This window comes from Periplaneta americana, chromosome 5, assembly GCF_040183065.1.
Source record: "Periplaneta americana isolate PAMFEO1 chromosome 5, P.americana_PAMFEO1_priV1, whole genome shotgun sequence".
Classification (NCBI taxonomy): Eukaryota; Metazoa; Arthropoda; class Insecta; order Blattodea; family Blattidae; genus Periplaneta; species Periplaneta americana.
In genome coordinates, this window is record NC_091121.1 from 108,386,137 (window position 1) to 108,413,714 (window position 27,578).

The following is a 27,578-nucleotide window of genomic DNA, read 5'->3' on the forward strand; positions in this document are numbered from 1 at the left end:
GGTTTACTGCAGTTCTTAAAGAGGGACTTGTTTGCTTTTGTTTCATCAAAATACTGATCAGATGTTAAATAAGATGAAGATAATATGATCTTTCGCTTTTTCATCATTAGTTTCTTTTCAGGTGTTGACGAAATTTGTTTCATAGAATCATCCAATGATAGGTGTATCGGGCTGATTGCTTTATACTGTATGTTGAGGGTAAAAAAAGTGATTAGAGTGCAATTCTTTGGAGTTGACGTTGCAGTGGGTTTAATAGGTTCTTTACTTTTGGGATGCATAGGACTTAATTCTGTTTTTCCATTCGAAGAAGCCTCTGATGCTATAGCCTAAGTCTATCTAATTTTTCACATAGGTCTAGGTCTATCTCAGGTTTCAGTGGAACAAAAGACAATGAAGGAGCGCATTTCTCATCCAGCACAACATATTCATTAAATGGCATAATGATACAACACAGAAATTGTAAGTCAAAGAATGTATCCTCATTGCAGGAAACGTAATTAATACATAGTGCAAGATTATGTACAGTAGCATTAATATGCTACACGATATGCATTTCAATCATTGTTTTGCGACTAATACATGGAAAATACAGAATGATATTAGACGCTTGTAGCTCTGCGTGAAATTGTAATGCGTACTATTTCCTATGGGGATTCGAACCAACAACATCGCTTATTAATTCAGGTAACCGCATGCAGGAAACCAGCTCTTGCAGCCTGTGTTTGTCATCTACATGTACCTATTAATATTCAGGACTCTGTTTTCTGCCAAGTACAGCGAGGGCACACTTCTGCCTGGATAAATTCTAGCAATCCTAACCATAGGATTTGCTAGGATTTGGTCTTGTGAATATGAAATAGCGTATACAATTTCTTAACTTAATTTAATTCTGTTTCATTATGCGGCAGTAATTTACGTTGTGCAAAATATGTGAATAAAGTAAGTAAACTTGCGAATTCTAAATGAGGCAGAAGAGCAAGTGGGCAGCTTCAAATACTTGGGGTGTACTATAAGCGGTAACTTAAGCCAGGAAGTCAGAAGCAATGACAAAGAAAGCTTTTAATAGGAAAACGAGCACCTTCTGCGGACTTCTGGAAAAAGAGCCAAGGAAGAGACTAGTGAAGTGCTTTGTGTGGAGTGTGGTATTGTATGGGGCGGGAACATGAAATTACGACGAAGTGAAGAGAAGCGACTAGAATCATTTGAAATGTGGATATGGAGAAAAATGGAACGTGTGAAATGGACAGACAAAATAAGGAATGAAGCTGTGTTGGAAAGAATGGGTGAAGAAAGAATGATGCTGAAACTGATCAGGAAGAGAAAAAGGAATTAGTTGGGTCATTGGTTGAGAAGAAACTGCCTACTGAAGGATGCACTGGAAGGAATAGTGAAAGGGAGAAGAGTTCGGGACAGAAGAAGATATCAGATGATAGACGACATTAAGATATATGGATCATATGAGGAGACAAAGGGGAATAGGAAAGATTGGAGAAAGCTAGATTTGCAGTGAAAGACCTGCTCTTGAATTAATTAATGTATAAATAGTTTATCATGAAAAAGAGTAATATGGATTTTATATTTTTATACACCACCGCTAAGCGATTCTTGTTATTTTTCTTCTTCTTCTTCATCATCATCATCATCATCATCATCATCATGTCCGAGGTTGGCGCCAGACATTTATATTTACTATGACACCGGTGTTCCGATACTGTGAATTTGAAATTAACAAAGACAGTTCTGTAGTTAAATAATTTGGTCCCCCCCTTGCATTTCCATTCAGCCATTGCTCCATTTACGCACCATCATCAGAGACAAAAATAGTCTACAACTTGACTCTTTCATTTGAAAGAGGAATTACATACAGTATAAAAGTACAATGATTACGTGGTACGTAATTTCATTTCAACATTGTTTTTCTTAAGTTTATTGTTATAAACGCTTTAACATCTGTGGTCATAGCGCGTTTTCAGGTTCTGTAGGTATACCAGTAGGTCGTTTTTACTATTCTTGAGTTCTTTTTTTCATTGTGTGTTGTAGATGGCTTGTTTTTTATTTTTTATTTGGTTATTTAACGACGTTATATCAACTACGAGATTATTTAGCGTCGATGAAATTGGTGATAGCGAGTTGGTATTTGACGAGATGAAGCCGAAGATTCGCCATAGATGACCTGACATTTGCCTTACGGTTGGGGAAAACCTCTGAAAAACCAGGTAATCAGCCCAAGCGGGAATCGAACCCGCGCCGGAGCGCAACTCTGGATCGGCAGGCAAGCGCCTTAGCCGACTGAGCTACACCGGTGTAGATGGCTTGTGTTCATGCAACTGATTGTAGGTAGATTTTGATTAATGTTTATGATATTGGTGATTGAGCCGGTGATGAATCATTTCCAATCCGGCATTTGCCTTTGTGACTGAGGGAAACTATGAAAAACCCAAATCAGATTGGTCGACCACGAGGTTTGAGCCCGGGACCTCCCGAATGCGAGTCTCAAGCGGTACCGTCTGAGACAACTCGCTCGGTTTTGGCGTTTTTATGTATTAGAAATCTGCTGTAGAGACAAGCATAGCTTTTTTAAGCATAACGAAGGAAACTTCGGGAATTGGAATTAAGTAAATATACTTACCATACAAACAGAATACATAGAATGATTGTATAAATTATAAATCTGAGATTTCTGATAAAGTGAATTTCGGATTTTGATATAGCGGTACCTAAAAAATCCAGACGATAACCTAAAGAGTCTTATTGAATTTTGCTTCGGAGAAAGCGCTGTGCTTTAGTTTCTCTATTGATTTCTGTACTATTTATAACAATGAATATTAATTATAGAAAATATGATAAATGGGAATTCCCCGAGATACATCTATTTTTAAACCACAAATTCTGTGGGACTCGCAATATTTTGTCGCAGGTCTCATAAGTGTACAGCCGAAGCTCTAACCAAACTTAATAATTGACTTACTTGTGTCTTTAAGGAAATTTTGAAATGTCAACATGATATCGCCATTACTGTCGATTGCATTACTGGCTGCTTTTTTACCCCGTGTACGTAAAGCCTCGGAAAGAACCCATGAAGCTTGATATTATTCTAATCCTCTATTTCCCCTTTTTTCTAACTTAATTGAAACATCGAAGGCTGCTGTTGCTAATGGTGAAATAGGATTTACTCAGACTTTTAAAATCGAGTTTCCCTATACATCACAGGCTTCGACTATATCTTTCACGATATTTATTTACATAAAATATTATTTGCACCACAACAACCGTGGCAACATTGATGGCGGTTTCTTGTTTTATTTAATGAGATTAAAAAATAACAAAGTGGTGGTAGATTAAACGATAGTGCAAACAATACATGTTTATTGAAAGAGACAAATGATGTTAAGTGGATTACAAATAATTTGAGGAAGAGTACGGAACATTACCATCACTTGTGTTTGTTTTTTTATTTTAGTAGGCTATTTTACGACGCTTTATCAACATCTTAGGTTATTTAGCGTCTGAATGAGATGAAGGTGATAATGCCGGTGAAATGAGTCCGGGGTCCAGCACCGAAAGTTACCCGGAAAAAACCTCAACCAGATAACTTGTCCCGACTGGGAATAGAAACCCGGGCCACCTGATTTCGTGGTCAGACGCGATAACCGTTACTCCACAGGTATGGACAGTAATGCGTAACAGTGATATTTCATTACAATAATAATAATAATAGTAATAATAATAGTAATAATAATAATAATACTAATAATAATAATAATAATAATAATAATAATAATAATAATAATAATAATAATAATATGAGAATAGGGAATTATAAAACATTACCAACCCTACCTGTTGTATTAGACTCTTTGAATATCCATCATACCTATCTGTCGAAGAATTTTGAACTTATACAGAGGTTTACACTAAGAAAAGCAATCTGATATGCTACAGCGTACATCTCGTGAAGTAAGGTCAGCACGATGTCTGGCCTCCACTGATGCAACACTGGACATCAAACTGGCAACGGATTTCGAACTCACACCTATTACTCTTGCGTATGTGGTACAAACGCTAGCGCACGTTTCAGACGTTGTAGGGGGGTTTTCTGGGAGTAGTCCCGGTTTCTTATATAATTCCACCAACACTGTCTATCTTTCCTTCAATTCAACTGTCATCTGCAATAGTTAAAAATAGGCTGAAATTCAGGATGTAGTATGGACTTCAGATGGTATAGAAGGAAATTAGGGTTTCGGACCCTGAAGCTTTTATCAGTTACTCGTCTGTGAAGTCCACACCTTTGGAGTAACGGTCAGCACGTCTGACCGCAAAGCCAGGTGGCCCGGGTTCGATTCCCAGTCGGGGCAAGTTACCTGGTTGAGGGTTTTCCGGGGTTTTCCCTCAACCTAACAGGAGCAAATGCTGGGTAACTCTCGGTGTTAGACGAGCATTATCACCTTCATCACATTCAGACGCTAAATAACCTTAGATGTTGATAAAGCGTCGTAAAATAACCTACTAAAAAAGTCTGCGAAAGCTGCGGCAGAAGGCGCACTTCTCGCTAATGAAGTTTGTGAATTGTGTCAAATAAGTACCGGTAGTTATATAATGTATCGCGCAGAAGAGCTGCTGTTTCCCATCCTGAACGTTGATGATAGCCTACATGTAATAAAGTGACCAATTTTTTCTAACCCAAAATATCAGTGAAAACAAGGAAATTAAATATCCAAGGAAATTAAATATCCAATGACTGACACTGATAATTTTAAGCACTCAGAGTATTTTCTATTATTAAATTACTGATTCATAACTTCCGATATGCAATTTTGTTGATGACGTAATATACAGAGTGTTAAAAAAAATATCCAATATTTTAGGAGGCGATAGTATGCATAAAAACAAGAAAATAATGTCTAAAAAACATGGATCCTACATCATATACTTTCTGAGATCTGAACACTTGTTCATAGGAGGTGCTCAATGTGACGTCCATTCATGACGATGCATTTCTCTGCCCTACAATACAGCAGACTACCATAGTTGACACCCCTGGCATGGAATAATGATACGTCGCAAGGAATACTGAAAACAAAAGCCTGGTAGCGGATATGAGCTGGGTTCAGCAGAGATGGTGTTGTGAATTTTCGTAATCAGCATATGTAGGCTGATGAAAATCCCCATGCAGTTGAAGAAAGAATGCATCAGCACCGATTCGCAATCAACTTATGGACAAGCGTTCTTTGTGACAGATTAGTAGGGCCATACGTGCTACCACAGAGATTAACTGGGGATCGTTATCAGGACTTTCTTATTAACGCATTAAAACAAATTTCGAAGAATGTGTGATTCCTTATGCCGAGAGGCAGAAGAATGCATTGCCATGAATGGACGTCACATTGAGCACCTCCTGTGAACAAGTGTTCAGATCTCAGAAAGTATGTGTTGTATGATTCATGTTTATTAGACATTACTTTCTTGTTCTGAGCATACTAGCACCTCCTAAATTATTGGATACTTTTTAACACCCTGTATATGAGAACTCAAGCGTTAGTTTAAAGCCCAGAAATGTTTTTGTTTCTTGTTTTGTGCAACGTTCTCCGTAGAACTGGTATAAGACGGTAGGTGTAACAATTCTCGATGCTGAAATTACTACTGCAACGGTGGTAAGTGAGGATGGTAAAGGAAACGGGAGTGCCTTGGAAAAATCTGCTTCAATATCGTGTCAGTGCAACATAAACATTTTAATGTGCATCGTAGATTGTCGGCGTAAGTTCAGGAGGCAAGACCTGGCATTTGAGTTGCGCGAGGAGAGAAAGGTTAAGCTATCAGAAAAAGAGTTTGGTGTGTGAGGTGTGATGGCAATTAATATTACAGAATCTACAAACACGGAAATTCAACTCACACTAAAATCTTATGTTCCCCCTCCATACCCATTAGTGATATAGACACGCTGCATGATAGGGTCACAGGACAGATCTTACCTCGTCTGCTATATTAACATCATCTTGGCAGGCAAAATATGAAATTTTATATTATAAACCATTCCTGCTAGCGGTATGCGAACAAGAATTTGCACGATTCACGATGTTATATATGTTTCATTGTGTGTAAAATCTCCAAATCCTCTTTAGAGTCATTGAACTCGTAGCGTTAATGAATTCAAGAAGCAAATGAAAAAGAAAGTAATTCCCATTCTATCTTTGTTCATTCTTTCGAATCCAATCAAACTATTTTCAATGTTGCCATGTCATTTATGTACGTGTAAATTAATATATTAAACGGGTTTCAATCATCAATTTTGCTGTCTATTTAATTTGTCCTTTTTTGCAACTTCATAGGTTTTCCATTATAAAAAACATTATTAACTGACAAAAGTTATAATATTTTGTCAGAAAATAGAAAATACAGAAACGTTACTTGTATTGTAGGCCTATTGTAACCAGTGTTGACTCCAGCCAAAGTAGAAACTTTCTTTTTTGTTCTGTTCAGCTTAAAAATTTTATTTACGCAGTTTTTGCATTCAGTTAAGGATTTGATGGTGCGAAAAACTGTCTAATTATGCAGATTTATTGTTTTTTAGTTGGTAGCATATTGAGTTTAGACAAATCTGTTAATCCCCGACAGCTTATTGTGTAAATAATGATGTAAACCTGCTCCAAATGATTTAGGAAGGAAATATTTTTGCACTGAAATATTTATTTCATATTTTCATATTCTGCCAAAATGTTTCGCATATTGTGCCGGTCTATAATTACAAATCTCAATACAGTATGCATTTAATTTACAATAGCTTTCAGAGTGCAATGCTATAGGCTGTATTTTATTATTTCTTTGGACCAATTACGTTCTTCCTGTTCTCTGTGGGCAGCGGGCATAGTAGAGTGGATTGTTACATTGATACCGGCCGCAGCGGAAGCTGGTGTCGCGGCGATTAGCCGGCGCGCAGTGCGCCCCATTATGTGTCGTGTCGTCATAAATATGATTCCACGGTGGGTTTCGCGCGTCCGCGTTTATCTTCCCCCAGACAGGGAGACAATCGATCGCAGCACATGGCACTGACAGCCCGCGACTGCACGACCAACAGGTCCACTTACCCCGAGAACCAAGGAAACTCCCTTCAGATATTCCTTTCCTGCTATCCGCCAAGTCTCAGCACTAATATCATCCGAAATACGTCGACTGAAATTTCCAAGCGCAATTTTTACTATGTCACTCTTTTTTCAGTCATAGTCGAAACTGAATTCTTTTTAAGACTTCTCACTAATAGACCTGAATTCGATCTCTTACGAGTAGGTCCAGATTTTTATGAAATTATATTTTTTTAGATATATTCCCCCATTTTAAATGTAATTGAATATGTTTGTAATAATAATAATAATAATAATAATAATAATAATAATAATAATAATAATAATAATAATAATAATAATAATAATAACAATGTCTCATAATGCTACAATTTCTGTGTTACCTCTATATACTCTAATCCTACTCATTTTCTATTCTTCTTTTGTGCTTTGGATAAATGGATCAAATCTGGTCCAGCTGTCACAAATACAGAGAACTACGTGTTACGTCAAGCTATTTTATGCTCAATGAGCATACAAAAGCATACAATAGCATTGTTCATTCACTTTGAAGTATGTAATAATACTGCCATACATGTAAAAAGGCAATTAACATTCTCTTTTACGTTTTGAATGTAGGCTTACAGTTCCTCCATAACTAAACATGATTTAAAAATAACTTAAAAAATGTCAACTACATACTGTACCAAATTCAGACTTGATTCAATCTCTATCCTAATGTAAACAAAAAAAAAAAATGGACAAAAATGCATCAAAGTGACAACGTAAGAAGAAAAAATTGTAAGCAAGTCTCTACAAAAGGAATTAAATTAGGTGCACATAAAAGATATTAACATGACAACATGTAGTATTTAATTGTTATAAAAATCGGTCTTTAATAATGCTGAACCATTTTAATCCGCATGATTTATTCGCAAATCTTGAAAGCAGAGAAGATGCAGAAAGTTTGTCACACTGAATGCTGACACCAGCAAACATCTTCCTCTCCATAGAAGAAATTTTGTCGCAATTAACCTCAAAACTGCTCTTAGAGCACAAGTGACTACTCCGCCATTTAAAAAATAATAATCATGTAGTTTCATTGACTGTTGGAGACATGTGATGCCGTAATGTATTTGTACCACCCACCCAAGATTGAGGTTTGTCCAGGGTCTGCAGTTAGGTTTCAATATGCTCGAAGTAAAACGCAAGAAATACCAATCACTTCAGTTCTGTACACGAGTTCCGTGAAAAAGTTTCTGGTACTACTTATACCAAAATGAAGCATATTGAAGATATTCTTTCTGGAAGACAAGTCGCACTCAAAGTTCACGAACCAAAAATATTTTCGAACGACCCAACATTTATTTAACAATGCTTCTGTCAATCCATATGATTATGAAAATATCTTTTCAAGGTACAGAACCATTGTGAGTGACAACTGACGATCTTTCAAGTTCGACAAATTTAACATTAAATTGAAATCGCAGTAACGTGACGTAAGTTTGTATCCTGTTATGATTGTTTCCAATAATAAGTATAGTTAAAGACAAAAATATTAACAAACACAGAGACCGACGCTCTAGGATAGAGTAATAAAGGATATTCACAAAGGAACTTTAGCTTTAGATTAGCAATACTGAGGAAAGTCAGATTCTGATCTACAAACATGTGATTTCTTCTTGTTCCCAACCACCAAGAAGAAATTGCGCAGATTGTGATTTAACACCGCTGAAGTTGCCATTAAGGCCTTCAACGAGCCGAAATTTGTAGATTCCGGAATAAGATTAGAGCGGTCGTAAATTCCCTATGTAAATTGCGGAGAAAACTGATGAGGGGTGCACGTAAATTGTGTAGTAGGGAAAAGAAGCTCTCAAAATGGTGGAAGGGCACCCCGATTCCTTTCTCCTCGTAACTACAACGGGTATATTCATTTCGGAATTAACGTGTATCTTTTGCTACGCTCCAACGAGCTGATATAGGCTACCTATTGGATTCTGACCCTAATTATGAGATTTGTCCTGTTTCTCTCTATACTTCAAGATGACATTAACAGTAGGGGACCACGATTCAAATTATTACTAAACATATACAATTATAGCTCCAATAATATATATGTTGTATAGATCATTTGTTATCTTGTGAAACCAAATGTATGCATGTGCCGTAGCTTATAGTAAGGACCTTATGGTGGGGTAAGTGTTCCATAATGTCTGACAGGCAAAGTAAACATTGCCGGCGGGGGAAGTGAGCAAGATAGTTGCTATTCAACCTATGACAGAGGTCACATCCCACCCTTATCTTCAAGTTGATCGGTCTCAAGTATTCTACCTCCGTCCAACTTCAATATAAGTCTGGAATGTGATCTCTGCCATTGGCTGAGTAGCAATTATCTTTCGCCCTTCCTCTGCCGGGAATGTTTAATTTGCCTCTCAGACATTATGGAACGTATTGTTGCAAGTGAAAGCGTAGCGAGGGAGGAAGCTTTCCAGTATACATTTTTCTTCCCCTCACGCGTAGGTTGGTTTCACGAGATGCCGAATGACCTATAATACAGCCCAGTGCTGCTTACGAATTTGAATATGTAGCTAGTCAGCGATGTGTGCAATGGAAGGAGAAAGGAACTGGCCATCCTACCCCATTTTCTCCTGGCCTAGTTGCCTCATGAGTGTTGCCTTAATGGTGTCACTTGTGGGGTCCAGACCTGTCTTCGGACAGTTAACTAAACAACAACAACAACTCATTCAGGCAGACAGACAAAGTCCAGAATCACTCCTACGTATGAGGGATGCTGAAACAATTAACTTCCGTGAAAATGAAGAAATCGTGCTCTTGTTACATCACAATATTTTCTCTTACTCTTCGCATGAAAAAAATAATTACCACTTTAAAATTTAATGAAATTACATAAATATCTCCAATTTTTAATCGATCATTGAGAGAGATAAATGCTCGTCGGGCAACTAGCTCTGCTATGAGAAAAGCGTGAATACCTGTACATTAGTTACAATGCTAATGAATCCCAGTGATACTGTAATGTCATTTCTCAAACAGTGGACTATAAGAACACGATGCTGATGCTGCGGAGCCAAACATGTGCTTTCTACATCCGGTGGATCCTTCATTAAATTTGCGATAGACGTTCCCATTTGTTTGTTCTTGCGTCTTGTGGACAAAAACTCTATCCATTTTCATACACTTTTTCTGGCTTGTAAATTAAGATGCAGATCCACTACTTCACGAACAGCCTTCTTCGGATCCATGTAAAAAATGACCATGGGACTGATATACGTCCGCCTGCATCCGGTTTATCTCCTTCAGACAGTGTCGAGGATCTACAGGCTACCTAGAATTGAAAATATACAGACTTCTTGTCTGGCCACGTTAACAACGGCTTACTTGAATTATAAAACATGACACCGCCGAGACTGGACATCATGAAGATTACGTAAGCATCTACAACAAATCTACATAATTACAATTTATCATTTCTCTCTGTCTTTATCCCTTTTGTTTTCCTGCTTTCCTTTAACTTTCAGCTTTTCATTCCTTTCTTCTTAATTCCTCCATTTCTTTCTTCCTACGCATTCGTCTCCATGAAGAATTTTAATTCATAAATGTTCAAACTAGACAATTTTATGTCATAATTCACAAATGTTAAAGATTTGGTGTCAACACAATGCCGATTTCCATCTATGACAATACATTATACTCACATTATAGCGATGTACCGAAGTACATATGATATTTCCATGCAAGAATTCTGCGTTATCATATGATGAAGAATCGGTGGAGAGGAGAAAAATTCTCTCCGGCACCGGGATTCGAACCCTGGTTTTCAACTCTCGTGCTGACGTTCTATCCACTAAGCCACACCGGATTCCAATTCCGACGCCGGATTTAATCCCTTCAGTTTAAGCTCTACCTCTTAGTTTCCCTTTAGGGGCCAACCCCTCTTGCACTGTGTCACAGATTTGTGACAGTGGCACAATGTCCAACACACTATATGCAGAGGTGCTGAGTCTTAACTGTTACTCAAAGGACGGGAAAAAAAGCTCAAAAGTAATAGAACTAAGAATTTGCGAACGGTTTTTAGAAAGGACAGAGTTCCGAATATTGAAGACACTGACGTACTGTATATTATTTCTGTAACACCTCTTTATAATTTCAGAGGCTAGTCAGGGCTGATGACCCGAAAATTATTCAATTATGGAATTAAGTTCACAAGGGAAATCAACGTAAAGGAAGAAAGCTGTCATTCAGTTCCTTCTGCATAAAAAAATCTTATTGGATGCGGCGAGCTTCGAACCTGGGCTCATTTGCACTTATATTTCAACTACGTAATTTACTGAACTGCGGATGGATCTGTAATTTCGGTATAATATAAAGTAAAGATTGAAATACTGTGAAGAGATATTGAAAAATTTTAACATATGCATTTCGGCCATGAAATATGTCTTTGGTGAAGTGACTGCTTCCATTTCATGTGGATGAATTATAACAAAATAATGACCTCTCAAAGGAATTTTAAGTTAAAATAGGTCTATGCAATCCAAACTTTGTGTTTCTATTAGCAAGGAACCTTCTACAAAATAAATTAGAACAGTTACAACAATTAGAATAGTAGTGGGAAAATAATTCACACGAAGTTTTATAGTGAAAACCACATTCGAATATTGGATCTTCTGTTTCGTCTTAAAACACCAATAAATTGTTAACATCAACATTCTCAGGGTCTGGCCGATATGTAGGCTACATTTATTATCAGGCAGTACATCTCACTTGGCGATGGGTCAATGGGTTGTTTGTATACATCTGAAGTCTGATTAGTGTAATATGTTATTAGTCAGCCATGTATGCAATGGAGGGGGGGGAAAGGAACTGGCTACCCTACCCCACTATCTCCTGGCTTAGTTACCTTATGAGTGATGCCTTATTGACATCACTTACGAGGTTCCAACCTGTCTTCAGACAGTTGAATAAACAATATCATTATGAACTATCTTGGATTAGGTCTTCTGGATTGTTCCGCTTCAGTTTGAACGCTAGTTGAAAGCTAGTCTCTTCACCGCTTTCTTAGTCGTCTAAGGTCTCTTTTTCCATAAATATTGCAGCTAAATAGCCTTTAGGGTAGTCTGTTATTTGACATCCATGATGCATATGGGCCATTCCGTATCAACTGGTCTTTGAATTCGCAATGCCAATGGAAAATTTTGTCACACCCGTAACATTTAGTCTTCCCCTCCCCCTTTTCTTAGACAAAATATATGGATTTCATCATTATGGATCTAGAACTAGGTAATTAGAGGTTATACCATAGCTTTTTCAACTCCTTAAAGATAATAAACTGATATAATCTTAAGTATTTAGACAATATAACAAACTATTTGTCATACCCCTAACAACGGAATGACCTATATTCATTCAGTAGCAAAATTTTCGTAGACAAATCTGTAATACTTTCTGAGATAAAGATAATCAAAGGTGATTCATTTAACATTGGTAGTATAGGGTCTCTAATCTTACCTTAACAAATTTAACATTAATGATATGCAGGAGTTAAAGTTGTAATCAACCAATCAAGAATTAATATTAAACGTAAGAGTTGCAACAAATGCATTAAAACATTCATTTTATGGTAGCATGGACATTACAAGGACATGAAAAGGTTTACATTTGAAGGATTATAGTTCCGTTATTTCTGTATGTTGATGTCGGTTCAGAATTTAAAGAAGCACGCTCCGGAGCAAAGCCTCGATGGCTGGTTGATATTAATAACAACAATAAATAGGGAATAGCTTTACAAAACCATACAACATAAAGAGTATTTCATTCATTGTGTTCTGCCCAAGGACAGGACTTTCACTGCAAACCTAGCTTTCTCCAATCTTTCCTATTTTCTGCCTTCCTCTTTGTCTCCTCATATGATACATATATCTTAATGTCGTCTCTATCATCTGATATCTTCTTCTATCCCGAGCTCTTCTCCCGCTCACCATTCCTTCCAGTGCATCCTTCAGTAGGCAGTTTCTCCTTAGACCAGTGACCCAACCAATTTCTTTTCCTCTTTCTGATCAGTTTCAGCATCATTCTTTCTTCACCCACTCTTTTCAACACAGCTTCATTTCTTATTCTGTCTGTACACTTCACACGTTCCATTATTCTCCATATCCACATTTCAAATGCTTCTAGTCGCTTCTCTTCACTTCGTTGTAATGTCTATGTTTCTGCCGCATACAATGCCGCACTCCATACAAAGTACTTCACCAGCCTCTTCCTTAGTTCTTTTTCCAGAGGTCCGCAGAAGATGCTCCTTTTTCTATTAAAAGCTTCCTTGTCATTGCTATCCTACTTTTGACTTCCTGCCAGCAACTCATGTTATTACTTATAGTACACCCCAAGTACATATTTGAAGCTGTCCACTTGCTCTATTGCCTCATTTAGAATTCGCAAATTTACCTCCTTTATTTTTCTTCCTATATGAATACTTAAGACCAGACCAGGGTTGGAATCGAACCCAAACCCTAGGATCGGCAGGCAAACGCCTCAGCCCACTGAGCTACGGCTATGGCTAATTTACTAGTTAATTGAGTTAAAGGTCCAAGGTAATCCATTTATTATTACATGTATTATTTGGACTATCTTATTATTGCTGTAAGTAAAGTCTATAATATGAAATCTCGAATAAGGTTGAGGTAACAGTTGAATTTATTGCTAGTCATGTCCAGAATAATCAGACTTGAATGAATAAATGACAGAGAACATGGAATACAAATGTTTTATGTACAAGGAATATCAAGAGAATCACCTTGGAAGAGGACCATTTTGAGTGAATGACTCATTGTGGTTCTCTACGACAATCTGTATCCCCAATTAACGTTGAACAATACAGAGCGCTGATCAATGCCGTAAATTTCCGTCTCCCACAACCCTGCCACATTGGTAACAAAGTCTTAGGATTTGTTATTTATATTATACTGCCCTTGAGATAAAATATTGCACTACATGTAGGCCACATTACCATGCACGCCTTGTATCTCATACACTGACTAATTAGTTTCAGAATATTTTTATTTAAATTGCTTTGGTGTACCGAATAGTTATAAATTATTATATATCTACTTTTTATACTTTATGTAAGAATGTTCGTATCGGTTTCAATACCAACTGAAACAAACAGAAATATCTCGCACCGTGAGGCTAGACTCCCGCCGTGAGAAGAGAGATGTTAGGTTAGAACGAAAATAATATAATTTCTAATATCACGCTGTGAACACATCACGTTTTTTGGTGTCTGAATTCATACCCGATATGTCATAGGAACTCGTGAGGATTTCTTTCAAGGAAAATTGTACTATTTCTATGATTTGCATTATAGAAATTTACTTGGAAGAAATTCTTAATAATACTGTTAAAAATAATAGGGCAATAACAATGAAAAATTAAAAACAAACAATGATATAAGTAGTAATTATTATAACATTAAGTAATTAAGTCATTATCATAAAAAATAAATCTATACAATGAATGGATGTAATTCGCAGCCGTGTATGTTGACATTTTAATGCATCAGGAGATTGGGTGAAAAGATTTTGAAGTTATATTACAGAAAAGTTTGTGAGCTCGCATACCTTTAATCGGAACACGAAAGCTAACGTTGCTTATGAAAGATTCAAAGGTTATATTACCTTTGAGGACCTTGTATAAGAGCAGATAACCGAATTCCTAGCGTCTAGCATGTAAGCTTCGACAATTTTATACCATAGCTATATCCGGAGTCACGGGGCAGAAATTTGTATGCACATGGGGATATGATTTTTCTTTGCATATTTTCAAATTTATTCGAATCGATTGTTGTAATAGAAATTCCAGAATACAGCTGCATATTCGAGTTTCGAGCATACTAATGCATAGTAACGTATTAAAAGAGAATCAGGCGTAGAAAAAGAACAAGTTATTGACCGTATTATTCCCAACAATCTGGTTGCATGTTTATTATGTAATCAACGTGATTATGCAAATATAGTTTGCTTCTATGAATACTCCAATATATCTCTACAATCTGTTCTGTTTGTTTTAACATTATTTAGGTAATACGGTAGTTGTATTTTAGTGAGAAAGTTTCTCTTGTAAAGGTTATTACAATTAGTCTTGGAAAATCCGCCGAGTAAGCTCTGTGGTAGCGTGTCTGCATTACCGCCAAACAATAACCATGTATAGAAAGAGGCAGGTCCAAAATGCATTATAACTGTGAATGTATTCTTGGAACTACTTGGTTCTTCGATCAAACGATAGAGCGTATTTTTTTTGTCCTCTGTGCATATGTCACGAAATAGATACTCGCTCACAACACCATATCACACTCTCCATTCCTGAACACAGAACATCCTTCTACTCTTCATCTTTCACCGTCTCTGCAGCTCAACTCTGGAACTCTCTACCACAACATGTCAGAGACTGTCGGACATTGTCTAGTTTCAAAAATAAATTAAAATTGCACTTTTTCAACTCAGATTCCTTTCAGTTATAAGCCCTTTTCTCTTCGATAGTTATGTAAAAATTCCTTCCTTTCCTCTTTTTATTCCCTTTATCAGTTGACGAATTTATTATCATAGCCTTTTATTGTGAAGTTTATTTAATTTTCTTTCTTTTTTTTCTTTTTTTATTATTTTATTATATTCTTCCTTACGTTTTCCATATTAACCATTTGTGCTAAATGAGTTGCTTTTGCTATACCTTATTCCAATGTATTTTACTTTCTTTTTTTTCTATTATAGTATTATTTTCATGTTGTTTAGTGTCGATTTTATTATGCTATTATTATTTCTCTTTGTAATATGTTAGTATTCTGTTCTGTAACTTTTTTTGTTAAATTTTAACTGCTTGAATACTTTGTGACCTGGTAGAGTGTAAGAGAAGGCCCTATGGCCTTAACTCTGCCAGTATAAATAAAGAATTATCATTATTATTATTATTATTATTATTATTATTATTATTATTTCATAAAAATTATAATTTACAGGAAACTATTTTGTAACAAAATTTCGCACCCTCTTTTTAGTACAGTATTTGCAAAAAAAAAAAAAAAAAAAAAAAATCTAGAAAATACCGCATTTCAACACATAAGCCCTTTTCTCGCGAAATTTTCCTTTAAAAATTTTTAATAACAATTGAATTAAGTTAAATATTGCACATTTCTCTCCCTTAGTAACAAATCGTTCAAACTGATGGAAGCGACAAGTGAATTAACATATCGATGACTGAGAACCAGACTATTCTAAGTCCAACCTTTAAAAGAGAGAAATCTGTGTTTCATTGTGTTCCAGTTCTTGTCCGCATATCGTTGGTGTTGGTGCAAAATGCCATATGTAAAAATATTCAAACAATTTTTTCCCCCTCTAGACGCATACAAGTGCAAAATATCACAAGATGTGTTTTTATGATAATATTTTAAGTTTCAAAATAATTGATCTGAAACCAACAAAAATTTTCGGTATTTTCCCTTTCTTGAAAAATTGGTAATTTTAACATACGACATTTTGTACGAACACCAACGATATATGAATCGAACAAAATTATAAATATTCCTCTCCATAAGGTTGCTATGAAGCTATTACAAATTGTTTCATGAAGCTTTGAATGTCAGGTGCTTAAAATAGCTCTCCTGAAAAAAAATAATAGTAAAATGGACTTGGAACAGTCTGGTTCTGATCCGACGATATGTTATTTGTATTATCAGCATTAATGACCGAGATGCCCTTCCAAAGAAACAAACTCACATAATTTCCCTTCCCTATTGTTTTTAATCAAAATTTTAAGGGAAAGAAGAGAGAATTATACGATAATGTATGGTAATAAAACATAATTTTTCAGATGTAAATTATGTTTGAAAAAATATATCTACTGTAGCTTTCTTTAGCTACGAATACTTTTTAACCTCACAAAACTAAACGTACTAGATTACAACTAGCTAACGTTAAAATAAGTAACACTTGTTTATTGAATTGTTTCCGTTTTTAATTGCGGTTAGACTATCTTATTTTAAATAATTTTATACGTTAATATGAAATTAAAATAAACAGTAAATCGAATTAAAACTTCATATCCATATATAATGCGGAAATACTGAGAGGCTCAATTGTGCGACTCTCTTGTGTGCAAATGAAGTAAGTAGTTCTTGAACCCAATCAATGCTGTTGCTTTGATTCTGATTTATTTGACACAAGGCTTTTGTTCCACACAGAGTTTAAATAGCTTGTGAGTTATGGGTGCAGTAGAACGAGACGAGTAGGTAGTTGGAATCAATAACTACCTTGTAATAATACTGCTGAACTTCATGTAGTGGGCTCTACAAGCACAAGTGGTCCCATTAATAAAAGCATTAAGTGATGTAATTCAGCATATCGTCTAAATCATACTCGTACATTACAGTATGTGAGTCCACACAATCTATTGAAAGCGACAACTTGAATAGCCACTTCATTCTCATATTTAAATACTGCAGTTAATGGTACAATTGCTCTTAACTTAGGTAAATTTTCTGTCGCCGTAGCGTTGCCCTCGGTACGCCAAGAAGGATTTTCTATTTAGCACCGCATGATGATTAATGGAGCAATGATAGAATGCTGGTAAATGAAATGGTAATACCCAGCGAAAATTTACAAGCACAGTCTTTGTTCACTATAAATTCTACTTGGACACGCCAAGACTCGAACTTGGCTTAGCAGCGTGGAAAGTTGACATTCTAGGTGTTCAGCTAACGTCTTCGCAGTGAGAAGGTATGTATCAATTTCTTGACAAGCATTTTTATATTTTATTGTCTGACGTTAGCCTTAAATATCCATATCAGTCTACAGTCTTCTATTTTCCGTGGAAGGCCTCCCATGACATTCCGAATGTCTTAAGCTATCCACTTGTTGCAGCTTTAATATCCTCGTAATTTTCCGAAGTAAGTTCTTCTCAACGCCACTGATTCGATTTCATTTTTATTTTCATCTTCGTGTGAAGGTCTTCAACATATAAAATAAGATACTACAGTATTTCACAGGGTGTATTTCTATATTCTAATATCTCTACAACATTAAGGGGCCATGTAAGACTCTTAGGCCTACATCGTATGCGAGACAAATTCATGAAGCCCACACGTATCAATGTAAAACCACAATATACATATTCACGATAAATATAAAAAAATAACATCAGAGTAATAATTCGATTCCTTGTTTGATTACCATGAATGATTAGGATTGCACTACTAATAGATGATTAGTTGATATCTTAGAGATATGTGACCGAGGGAGACAACCGTGACGCCTAATGAACATGTAGATGAAGACGACGAATAAGATGTCTTCTAGACATGTGACCGAGAAAGATGACAGAGATGCTTCACGAACATGTCAGCAAAGAGAATGACTAAGACACCTGATGGACATGTGGCCGAGAAAGGCCACATATAGTCAAAGAAGAAGAATAAGATCCCTTATGGATATGTGGCCGAGAAAGATGACAGATGATTCATGAACGTAAGACCAAGACAAATAAGAAGTCTTACGAACATTTCAACAAAGATAATAATTGAGACACCTCATAAACATGTGGCCGAGAAAGAAGACTGAGATATTTCCTAGACAGGTGAGCAAAGAAGAATGAAATCCCAGAATGGATACGTGGTTGTGGAAGACGATTGAAATGCTTTCCACACATGTGGGTAAAGAAGAAGGCTGAGTGAGATAATTGAAAGTACATGTGGCCGTGGAAGACCATTTAAATGTTTCCCAGATATGTGAGCAAGAAACCGACTGAAATGATAGAATGTACGTGGGGCATTTCATAAATAATGCACACGTTGGTAGAACAGTGAAATGGATGAAGAAACACCAATGAAAATTACGTCAGCTGTAGTTGAAAGCTTGAGGAACAAGCACGTGTGTTCGTTTCGCCCATAGCGTACTCTGTGTTTAGGTAACGACAACTAAAATGGAACCTACACGTGTGTCGGATATTGTGACAATATTGAAGATTAAACATCAAATCTTTACATGGTAAAAACCCCACAGAAATCCACAGCGCTTTAAGTGCAGTTTGTGATTAATTACTGTGGATCGTAGTAAAGTTAGTACAGTTTCTCATCGGGCTATTCGTTTGCATGATGGTAGTCTCAGCAAAGACCACGAAGACCGAAAACATCAACGGATGAACAAAGTGTGAAACTTGTGGCGGATGCTCTTGAAGAAGATCTTCGAGGAACGTGTGAAGAACTTTCAGAAGCTACGGGGATTCCACAGACTTCAGAATTCAGTATTTTGACAAATGATTCGAAGAAGATACAAATTTCTGAGCGAATGATCCCTGTTTGACTGCTTAACAGAAGCAGAAGCACCTGAGCATTGCAAACTTGAGGAAACATAGATTCGACTTTGAAGGTCAAACTTTATATATATATATATATATAGAATTGTCGCTATTGATGAAATGTGGATTAGACACTTCAAGCCGGAGTTGAAATCACAGTCAAATGAGTTTTTGCCACGTAAACAGTCGATCTCAATGTACGATCTTTGATCTTCAATCGCCACAGTGCCCGAGACTTGTATAGGCTCCATTTCTAACTCTCATTACTTAAACACAGAGTATGCCATAGACGAAACGAACACACGTCTTTCTTCCTTCAACTGCAACTGACGTAATTTTCATTTATATTGCATTATCCATTTCACAGTTCTACCAACGCGTGCATTATTTATGAAATGACTATCGTACATGTGACCGAAGAAGACCTTTGGGATGCTTCGCAGACATGTGGGCAAAGAAAACTATTGAAATGCTAGAATGGACATGGGGCTGAGGAAGACGACTGAGGTGAGATGCTTTACGAACATATGAACAAAGAAGACTAATAAGATGCCTTATGGATATGTGACCAATAAATGAGATAAGATGCTTCATGAATATATGGACAAAGACGACGACTGAAATGCCACAACGGGCATGTGATCAAGGACGACTAAATTACCTCAGAGACATATTTATGGTTAAGAAATACGAACTTCGATATCGGTAATACAAACTGATTTTCCCGTTAGACCGGCAGCATACTGCATCGGACATTCGTCTCATGCAATTTGCTGCAGTTTCATAATGCGTGTAATCACCGTCACATCGAAGGATCCGAGACAAAACCGTCCTGTCTGAGAAAGAATGTCCGATGCAGTATGCTGCCGGTATCATGAAATGACTGAAATAGTTCAAGGCCGCCTCCATCTAATTTTCTCATTTTTCCATTTCACAATGATGCTAATAATCATCATCACTGAGCGCAATAGTTATAACTGAACAGACATACGGTAAACAAGTAGAATACTTTAACACCGATGACCCTTTTCTTCATCATATAAATACAGACAGATGCAATACGAACATTGCAACACTCCCTCACCAGAATGTGCGAGTAAGGGAAGATATATACAACGGCTGGACAGAATTAGATACCTTATTTCACGCAGTAGTTTGTCTAGGAGGTGAAGAGTGTTCTCCAGTAGCCATCAGGTTTATTTCATATTATTGCCATTATCTCTGACGAACGTCCGTCACGCAACCCAACGCCATAGCCACGTGATGATAGAAACCAGGCACTGAAAAACACGTGGATAATGAAGCCATCCCACCACACCCGAACAGACAAAATAACATGGTGAAACCCGAGACACCAAGATAACAAAGGAGATTTGAGTGCGCCTAATAGAAGAGTCTACTCCATGTATTTGAATTTCCTCTCGCTCCCTTTCTGCGCTACTGAATATGAGGGTAGAGAAATATTCATTTGGAAGGTAAGCTAGGGACAATGACTGCCTTGGATGCATTATGACGATGAAAGTCAGGAGGCAGGGATCTCCTTTCTGCGCGGATCAGTTCTTTGCCCAGATGTTTTTATAGTGGGTTATTTTACGACGCTTTATCAACTGCTGCGGTTATCTAACGTCTGAATGATATGTAAGTAATAATGCCAGCGAAATGAGTCCAGGGTTCTGCGACGCCGAAAGCTACCCAGCATTTCCTCTTAATGGGTTGAGGAAAACCCCGGAAGTAACTTGTCCCAACCAGGATTTGAGCCCGGGCCCGCTCGTTTCACGGTCAGGCTTGCTAACCGTTACTCCACAGCGGTAGACGCCATGATGTTATACGGAAGATAAAGGGCAGTAAGTGTCCAAAAGTATACCCATAAAACCGACCGTTTTTCTTTACAAAAAGATAATTCAAATTATATGGCTTACCTAATTTTAACTTGTAATGTAGAAAGATGACTTTGGAGTAGACTTTCTCACTGTGCTTCCGTTTTCCCTGCCTTCATTCCGCCGTGTCTAATTCAATTCCGGTACAGAAAGCAGAGAAACACTATTTCGATGTAATTATTTCTAAGGGATAAACTCATTGGGAGTTTTTAGAGAAAGTTTTTCTTGCTGGGACAGTTTTTGTGACGATATTCCGATTTATCTCCCCCCCCCCCCACATTACCCCAAAATTTCAAAATATCCCTTTTCAGGAATGTACTGTACAAGACGACAACGTACCGCATCTTATTAAATTCCCATAAAATGAATTGCATTCAGTGAGAAACACCATAGTTGGCACATAGTTAAGAACAAAATGTGAAAAAATATATATCCGCATATTCGATCTCTCCGATATATTATGTACAGTATAAAGATCTGGGTTTTGAATTCCTGCTAAGACATTTGCACCATAGTGAACATTATCAATTACAAATGTTCATGGAAAGATTGCAAAGTAAAACTCGCTTCTGAAACCATCCTCTGTCCCATTATTTCGTTGCTTCTCCATTTTATCCGCGCTTACAAAGAGAAACAACATTTCTCTTTGGTTATTAATGGAAAAAAATTCGCTCCGGCGCCGGGGATCGAACTCGGGTTTCCAGTTCTACGCACTGGGCGCTCTAACCACTGAGCTACGCCGAAGCTCAATCGACAGCACCGGATCGAATCCTTTTCATTTGGTATTTTCTATTAGTGGCCTTCGCCGAAGCTAATTTTCTCCATTAATAACCAATGGTAACCGTAACAAAATTCTGTAGGACCAAAGAAAAAATCTTTACGTAGAACATTTCTCTTTGTCTGTTCATCCTCACACTACTACCGTACTCTTTCTTTCCCAATAGTTCTTCCATTGCCACAGGACAGACAGAAATACAAATTCCATTTCTTCTTCTACTGATGGTATCGGTTTTCGCATATCATACTTCCCAACGTTAGTCATTCAGATAAAGAAATTAGTGTCGGGTGTCAATGTAAAAATCAGCAACAAGCGAGCGAGTTATTCTGTGTAATTTAAATTGAATATGATTTATTTCGAGAAGGAAATGTATTGGCAATTTAAACTAATTTATATATTTAGAGCTACTGTTACCTAACTTTTAAGAACTTTATTTCCCCGCAGATTTTTTTTTACATATGCGCATATAACAGCCGCTATACTTTCTGCATTAAACAGAGGGGGAAATGGGCCTAATATACGAGTAAATACGGTACATCCAATAATTACATCTGTACTCCAATCCGCATCTAATATATAGGATGTAAACGATATTAACTGTCAAGATTATACAGACTGTACATATCGGTCTACTAAACATGATGTGTAGTGAACTTTTGCTTTTTCTTCTATTTTTGTTTTTAATTCCTAAAATATCCCAATATGCCAATGACCTTCCGTCCAACATATGCTAACACCACCACAATAGAGAGATTCTGATTTGTAAACAAGGATATCACCATAGTTGCAATGTACGTAGCGGACCGAAGTAAATAATGACGGTCTACTATCATTCCCAAAAAATTAGACTCACAATAACATTTTTTCTAGGGAACCACAAAAATTATAGAAAGCTTCACTAAACTTTTTTATTCAGTAATTTATGCTCTATCACCGGTATTATTTGGTAGTTGATGCCGTTAACACTCTGCATTGATCTGATCGTAACAGAAAGTCTAGAAAACTATGGCAGCAAGGCAAGGAAGAGCATTTTTATACATTATTTTAACAAATAAACTCAGTCTATTTAGTTGGTGTGTGGCTACCTCTAGGCCTGCACTTTATGAACCGTGTGAAATTCTACACTTTTAAAGCCTAAGGGCATACATATCTGTTCACCGTGCTTCCCTAGCGACAGTTATGAAAAATATTTCCACTTTCTTGTATTGGGTATTGGGGGAAAAAGTTCTTACTTTAGATGTGTATTGGATTTTTGTTAAATATACAAGTTGGAAGCACATTTTCTGCGGATTCCCTGCTGTTAGGAATTCAACAAAACCAGAATTTCTGTCTGCCATATCACAACACGAGATGTCTATCAGACTCGCACTGTGATGAACGAAGAAGAATGCTGGTCACGTGATTCAAGATTTTGACATGCTTCAAGATGGACTACATGAAATTGAAATTCTTTCCACTGTAAGCTGTAAAATGTGGAATGCGACTGCTCTATGAAGCCTTTCTCTCAGGAAGAACTGAAAACACCATCGTGTATCTGTCTACTAAGAAATGATATAGGCTAGGCTTATCATTATAGTCTGAAATGAACTGACACGTACACGTCATATGAAGAATTTATAATCGATTAGTATTTTATTCTCTGAATATTTCAGTAGCTTTCTCAAGAAAAAAGATTACTTGGCATCTGTTTTCTTGATATTACAACATACACGTAGACATACAAACTCAAGCAGAGGTTTCAGATTTGTTACATTATAAAAATTACATAGTTATATTTAATTTGTGCCTTACATATCCCACACGAAAGCAAGATCAGATTGATGCAGAATATTCGAATATTTTATGTTCGTGACAAGCGAACTCTATCGTGTATAAAATATATCACTATATTAAGACGATTCAAAACACACTATGAGGCTAATGCATACGCCGAAAGATAGTGATTACGCCGGAAGATGAGAAAATAAATAAAAGTTTATGTCTGACGACTGAAACTAATGGCAAGACTGAGCCAACATAACTAAACTGATTTTTATGTTATAATTTTCCATTTATAATCTCACATTGGAATATTCAGACTGCTTAAAAGAAACATAAGAATCTTTCCACTTCACAGACATAAATAAAAACATTCTGAAAATATCTATATCTACATGAATCGTAAAGAGTTTCAAGTTGAGAGCATAAAAAATTAATTAACTATTTATGCAGTGAAAAAATCGAAAGTGTTAGTTTTTACTTAGGAGCACAGTAAATTATTCATATATATTTATTTCGAATAATAATTCAAGAAAGTAAAGCACACGAAGGAATATCAGGGGTTAAGCGGTAAATAAGTATTTTGCTGCGAAACGCGTAGATTCAGCGTAAAATGAATAAGTGTGCCATGACAAGTGTACACATTAGAGATGAACAATGATCGAGAAAGCAAGACTAACAGTGCCCGCAAAGCCGAAAACCCGCACGACAATGTTGTATACTCGCGTCGTTGACGTAGAGACTGCTTGTGAGTGTTTCGAGACGTCGAGATTGATCACTCCCAAAGTCCCAAACGTCAAGCAGCCTTAAATCACAACAGCTGTTTATATCTGACTGAACTTTTATCTACTTTGACAACTGTTATATATGTATAAACAATCAAGTACCTTTCAGTGTATAAAAATCCGTCCCAGTCATTATTTAATTACTAGGCCCTTATTAAAAGGCTAGGAATTTTCTTTTCATATGTTTGAGATCAATTGTGCAATTAACGTTATGTTTCATGTTTCTTAGAAACGCAAATTTACTTGAGAATTGTTTTTTTTTTTTCTATTTATATAACCATGGGTAATATATAATAGAACCAGAACATTTTGAGAACTAAGATAGGGCTACTGTTCTGTTTTGTCTTTTTGTCTCATTTAAACATTTATAATGTTATTTATTTCAATGATGTTTGTTATTCAAAGTTACGAAATCTTTCCACGCCAATCAAACGCTCTTTCGATAATGATGAGCGAGACTCAAAGCGCACTAGAATGACGAGACGAGACTCGAAAGTCAAATGCAACGAACACAGCGAGCGAGAGCAGCAGTTAGTTTTGTTCATCTCTAGTACACATGTAGGCCTACTAATGTGGTTATAAAAACAAAGACAAGAAAAATATATTATAGAAAATCAAAATCTCGTAGTACTCACACTGTACCACGTATGAACCCAGCTCTGCGGCGAGGTCAAATGTCACTGGAAGTCGACCTTGTAGAATATCTTGTTTCACTTGTAGAAAGAATTGATATCTGTAAAGAAATAAAGAAATCACTTCTTACAAGTCCTCAATTCACAAATAAATAAATTATAGGATAATTAAAGACTCCAAGCCGGTTATTCCGACGACCAGTTGCAATCATAAAAAAACATAACATACACTAATATTTACATATAGGCTAAAGTTTAAATTTGGCTAAGAAACCAAGCGAACCTGACTACGATAGTCTGAAGGGTAGCTCGGATTCACCTTCCTTGCGTAATATCTCTTATGCCCTGTGCTTTCCAGGGGTTGTCATGGGTGCCTTGCGCTATGCTAATCATACGTCAGTGTTTTCAGTTAAGAATGCAGCATTGGCCTTTACCAGAGTCGTTTCGGACTACGTTGCAAGTCATCTACGTAAAAGGTATGAAGGGGGGGTCCTTTTTCTCCAGAATCTTCTTACTCAGCCTTCATCTCCTACACCTAGGTCACATTACAACAGTGTCCGAAACGACTACAGTAAAATGCTGCATTTTAACAAAATTGGAAAGAACGTATAGGCGTCACATTAGAAGCAAATCACGCATCTACCTAGGTATAAATCCACGACTTACGAGTGTTGCAGTCCGCGTCACCGTTTTTGGTGTGTGAAAGAAGTAATGGGAACGTTAAGTACTAGTGTCTTACCTTTACCGTAGTCAGTCTTAAAACAGGGTTTGGTAAATGGCTGATGTGACGTATATAGGAAGTGGTACCATTCTCAGCTGCACTAGCAACATGCTCACAAACTGGGCACTATATTCTAGGACACATGCCAAAAACGCTGGCTCCGGCTGTACGCCACTCTATCTATAAAAAGTGTAACAGTAAAAATAAGGGTAAAGCGTCCACCGCTTTGGAGTAGCGATTAGCATGTCTGACCGTGGAACGAGCGGGCCCGGGTACAAAACCCTGGTTGAGACAGGATACCTGGTTTATGATTTTTCCGAGGTTTTCACTTAACTAATTGAATCAGAATTGCTGGGTAACTTACGCATTCGCCATCATAATTACACTTTCACTCTTTCATCATCTCCGTTTCTTTCTCATATTTCGGTCTTGCTCCGATGTAAAATCGGCTGTTGGCCTCCACCGAAATTAGACCCCGCGGTATGTGGTCATTAGCTGTTGGTGGTAGTGTTATTTACAGTAGGTTCTCCCCTGGTGTTCACGGTAGCTCGTGGGACCTGGGTTTGGAGGTTCGAGGCGATGCCTGCGAGGAAAGATAAAGGGATTTTGCAGGCTGTGGAAGAGTTCGGAGGCGAAGCGTAACGGAATCTATAACGCGGGGGACTTTAGGGCCTGACCATTCCATTCCGGGTAGTACAATGTGCCTATCCAAGCGGTCTACGTGCGAGGACAGTCCCTAGCCCGTGTCCCTCTTTTCAAGGGGAAGGGTAAAGTACTTTATTTTGAATGCCTAAGGAAGAAATAGAAATGCTAAACATGACGAATGTGGGGGGGAAAACATTTCCATATTTTTATAATTTCGCTAATGATATCCTTCTGTGATTGTCAATTTATTTATTTATTTATTTTGTTAATAAATTGTAACATAAAATATAATATACACAGAAAAACTTTAGTTCCCCTCTGAAAGAGTAGAACTCGTTCTCAGGGGCGGATTCCTGAATTGAAATTAAGAAGAATATAATACAATTTGTCTTATGTCTACTACGCAACAAGAATATGTAAATTTAAATTTACAATTTTTCAATTGTTATAAAATCCATACATAACTTTTTAAATTTAATACTAGAACTATTAGAATTGACAAGATTAGGATATTTAAATATAAATTTGTTATATATTATTGGGCCTAAATTACTACTATGATTAAATACTGTAGCAGTGTTGCATTTTGGTTCAAACAATCTTAAAGAATTCAGACCTTTTGTGTCATAATTATGAGAATACAATTCAGAATTATTTCGATTTTTATGTATGAATTTTATTAATACAATATAATAAATTTGTCTTATTTTAAGAACATTAAAGTCTAAAAACAATTTTTGAGACGGAAAATCAATAGGTTTATGAAGACATGTTTTAATTAATTTCTTCTGCAATAAATAAAGTGGATTAAAATTGGATTTAAATAAGTTACCCCTTCCTATATTTCCATACATAATTATCGATTGAAATAAAGTTAAGTATATTGTGCTTAAACTTATTGACAAGTAATTCCTCAATAAAACAAAATAATATAGGCTATTATTTTACTGCACGCATTGTATTATTCACCTGA

The 27,578-nt window shown here is 36.7% G+C and overlaps 1 protein-coding gene across 5 annotated transcripts in view; it reads right to left on the bottom strand.

The window, feature by feature from the left end:
• The window catches only part of LOC138700074 (band 4.1-like protein 4), a 1,160,862-nt gene that overhangs the window by 274,635 nt on the left and 858,649 nt on the right, over positions 1-27,578 (bottom strand). For all 5 annotated transcript variants that reach the window (XM_069826390.1, XM_069826389.1, XM_069826387.1 and 2 more), the window contains exon 6: positions 25,243-25,340. In XM_069826390.1, coding sequence (XP_069682491.1) covers positions 25,243-25,340 — 98 coding nt within the window. The remainder of the gene's footprint in view (positions 1-25,242; positions 25,341-27,578) is intronic.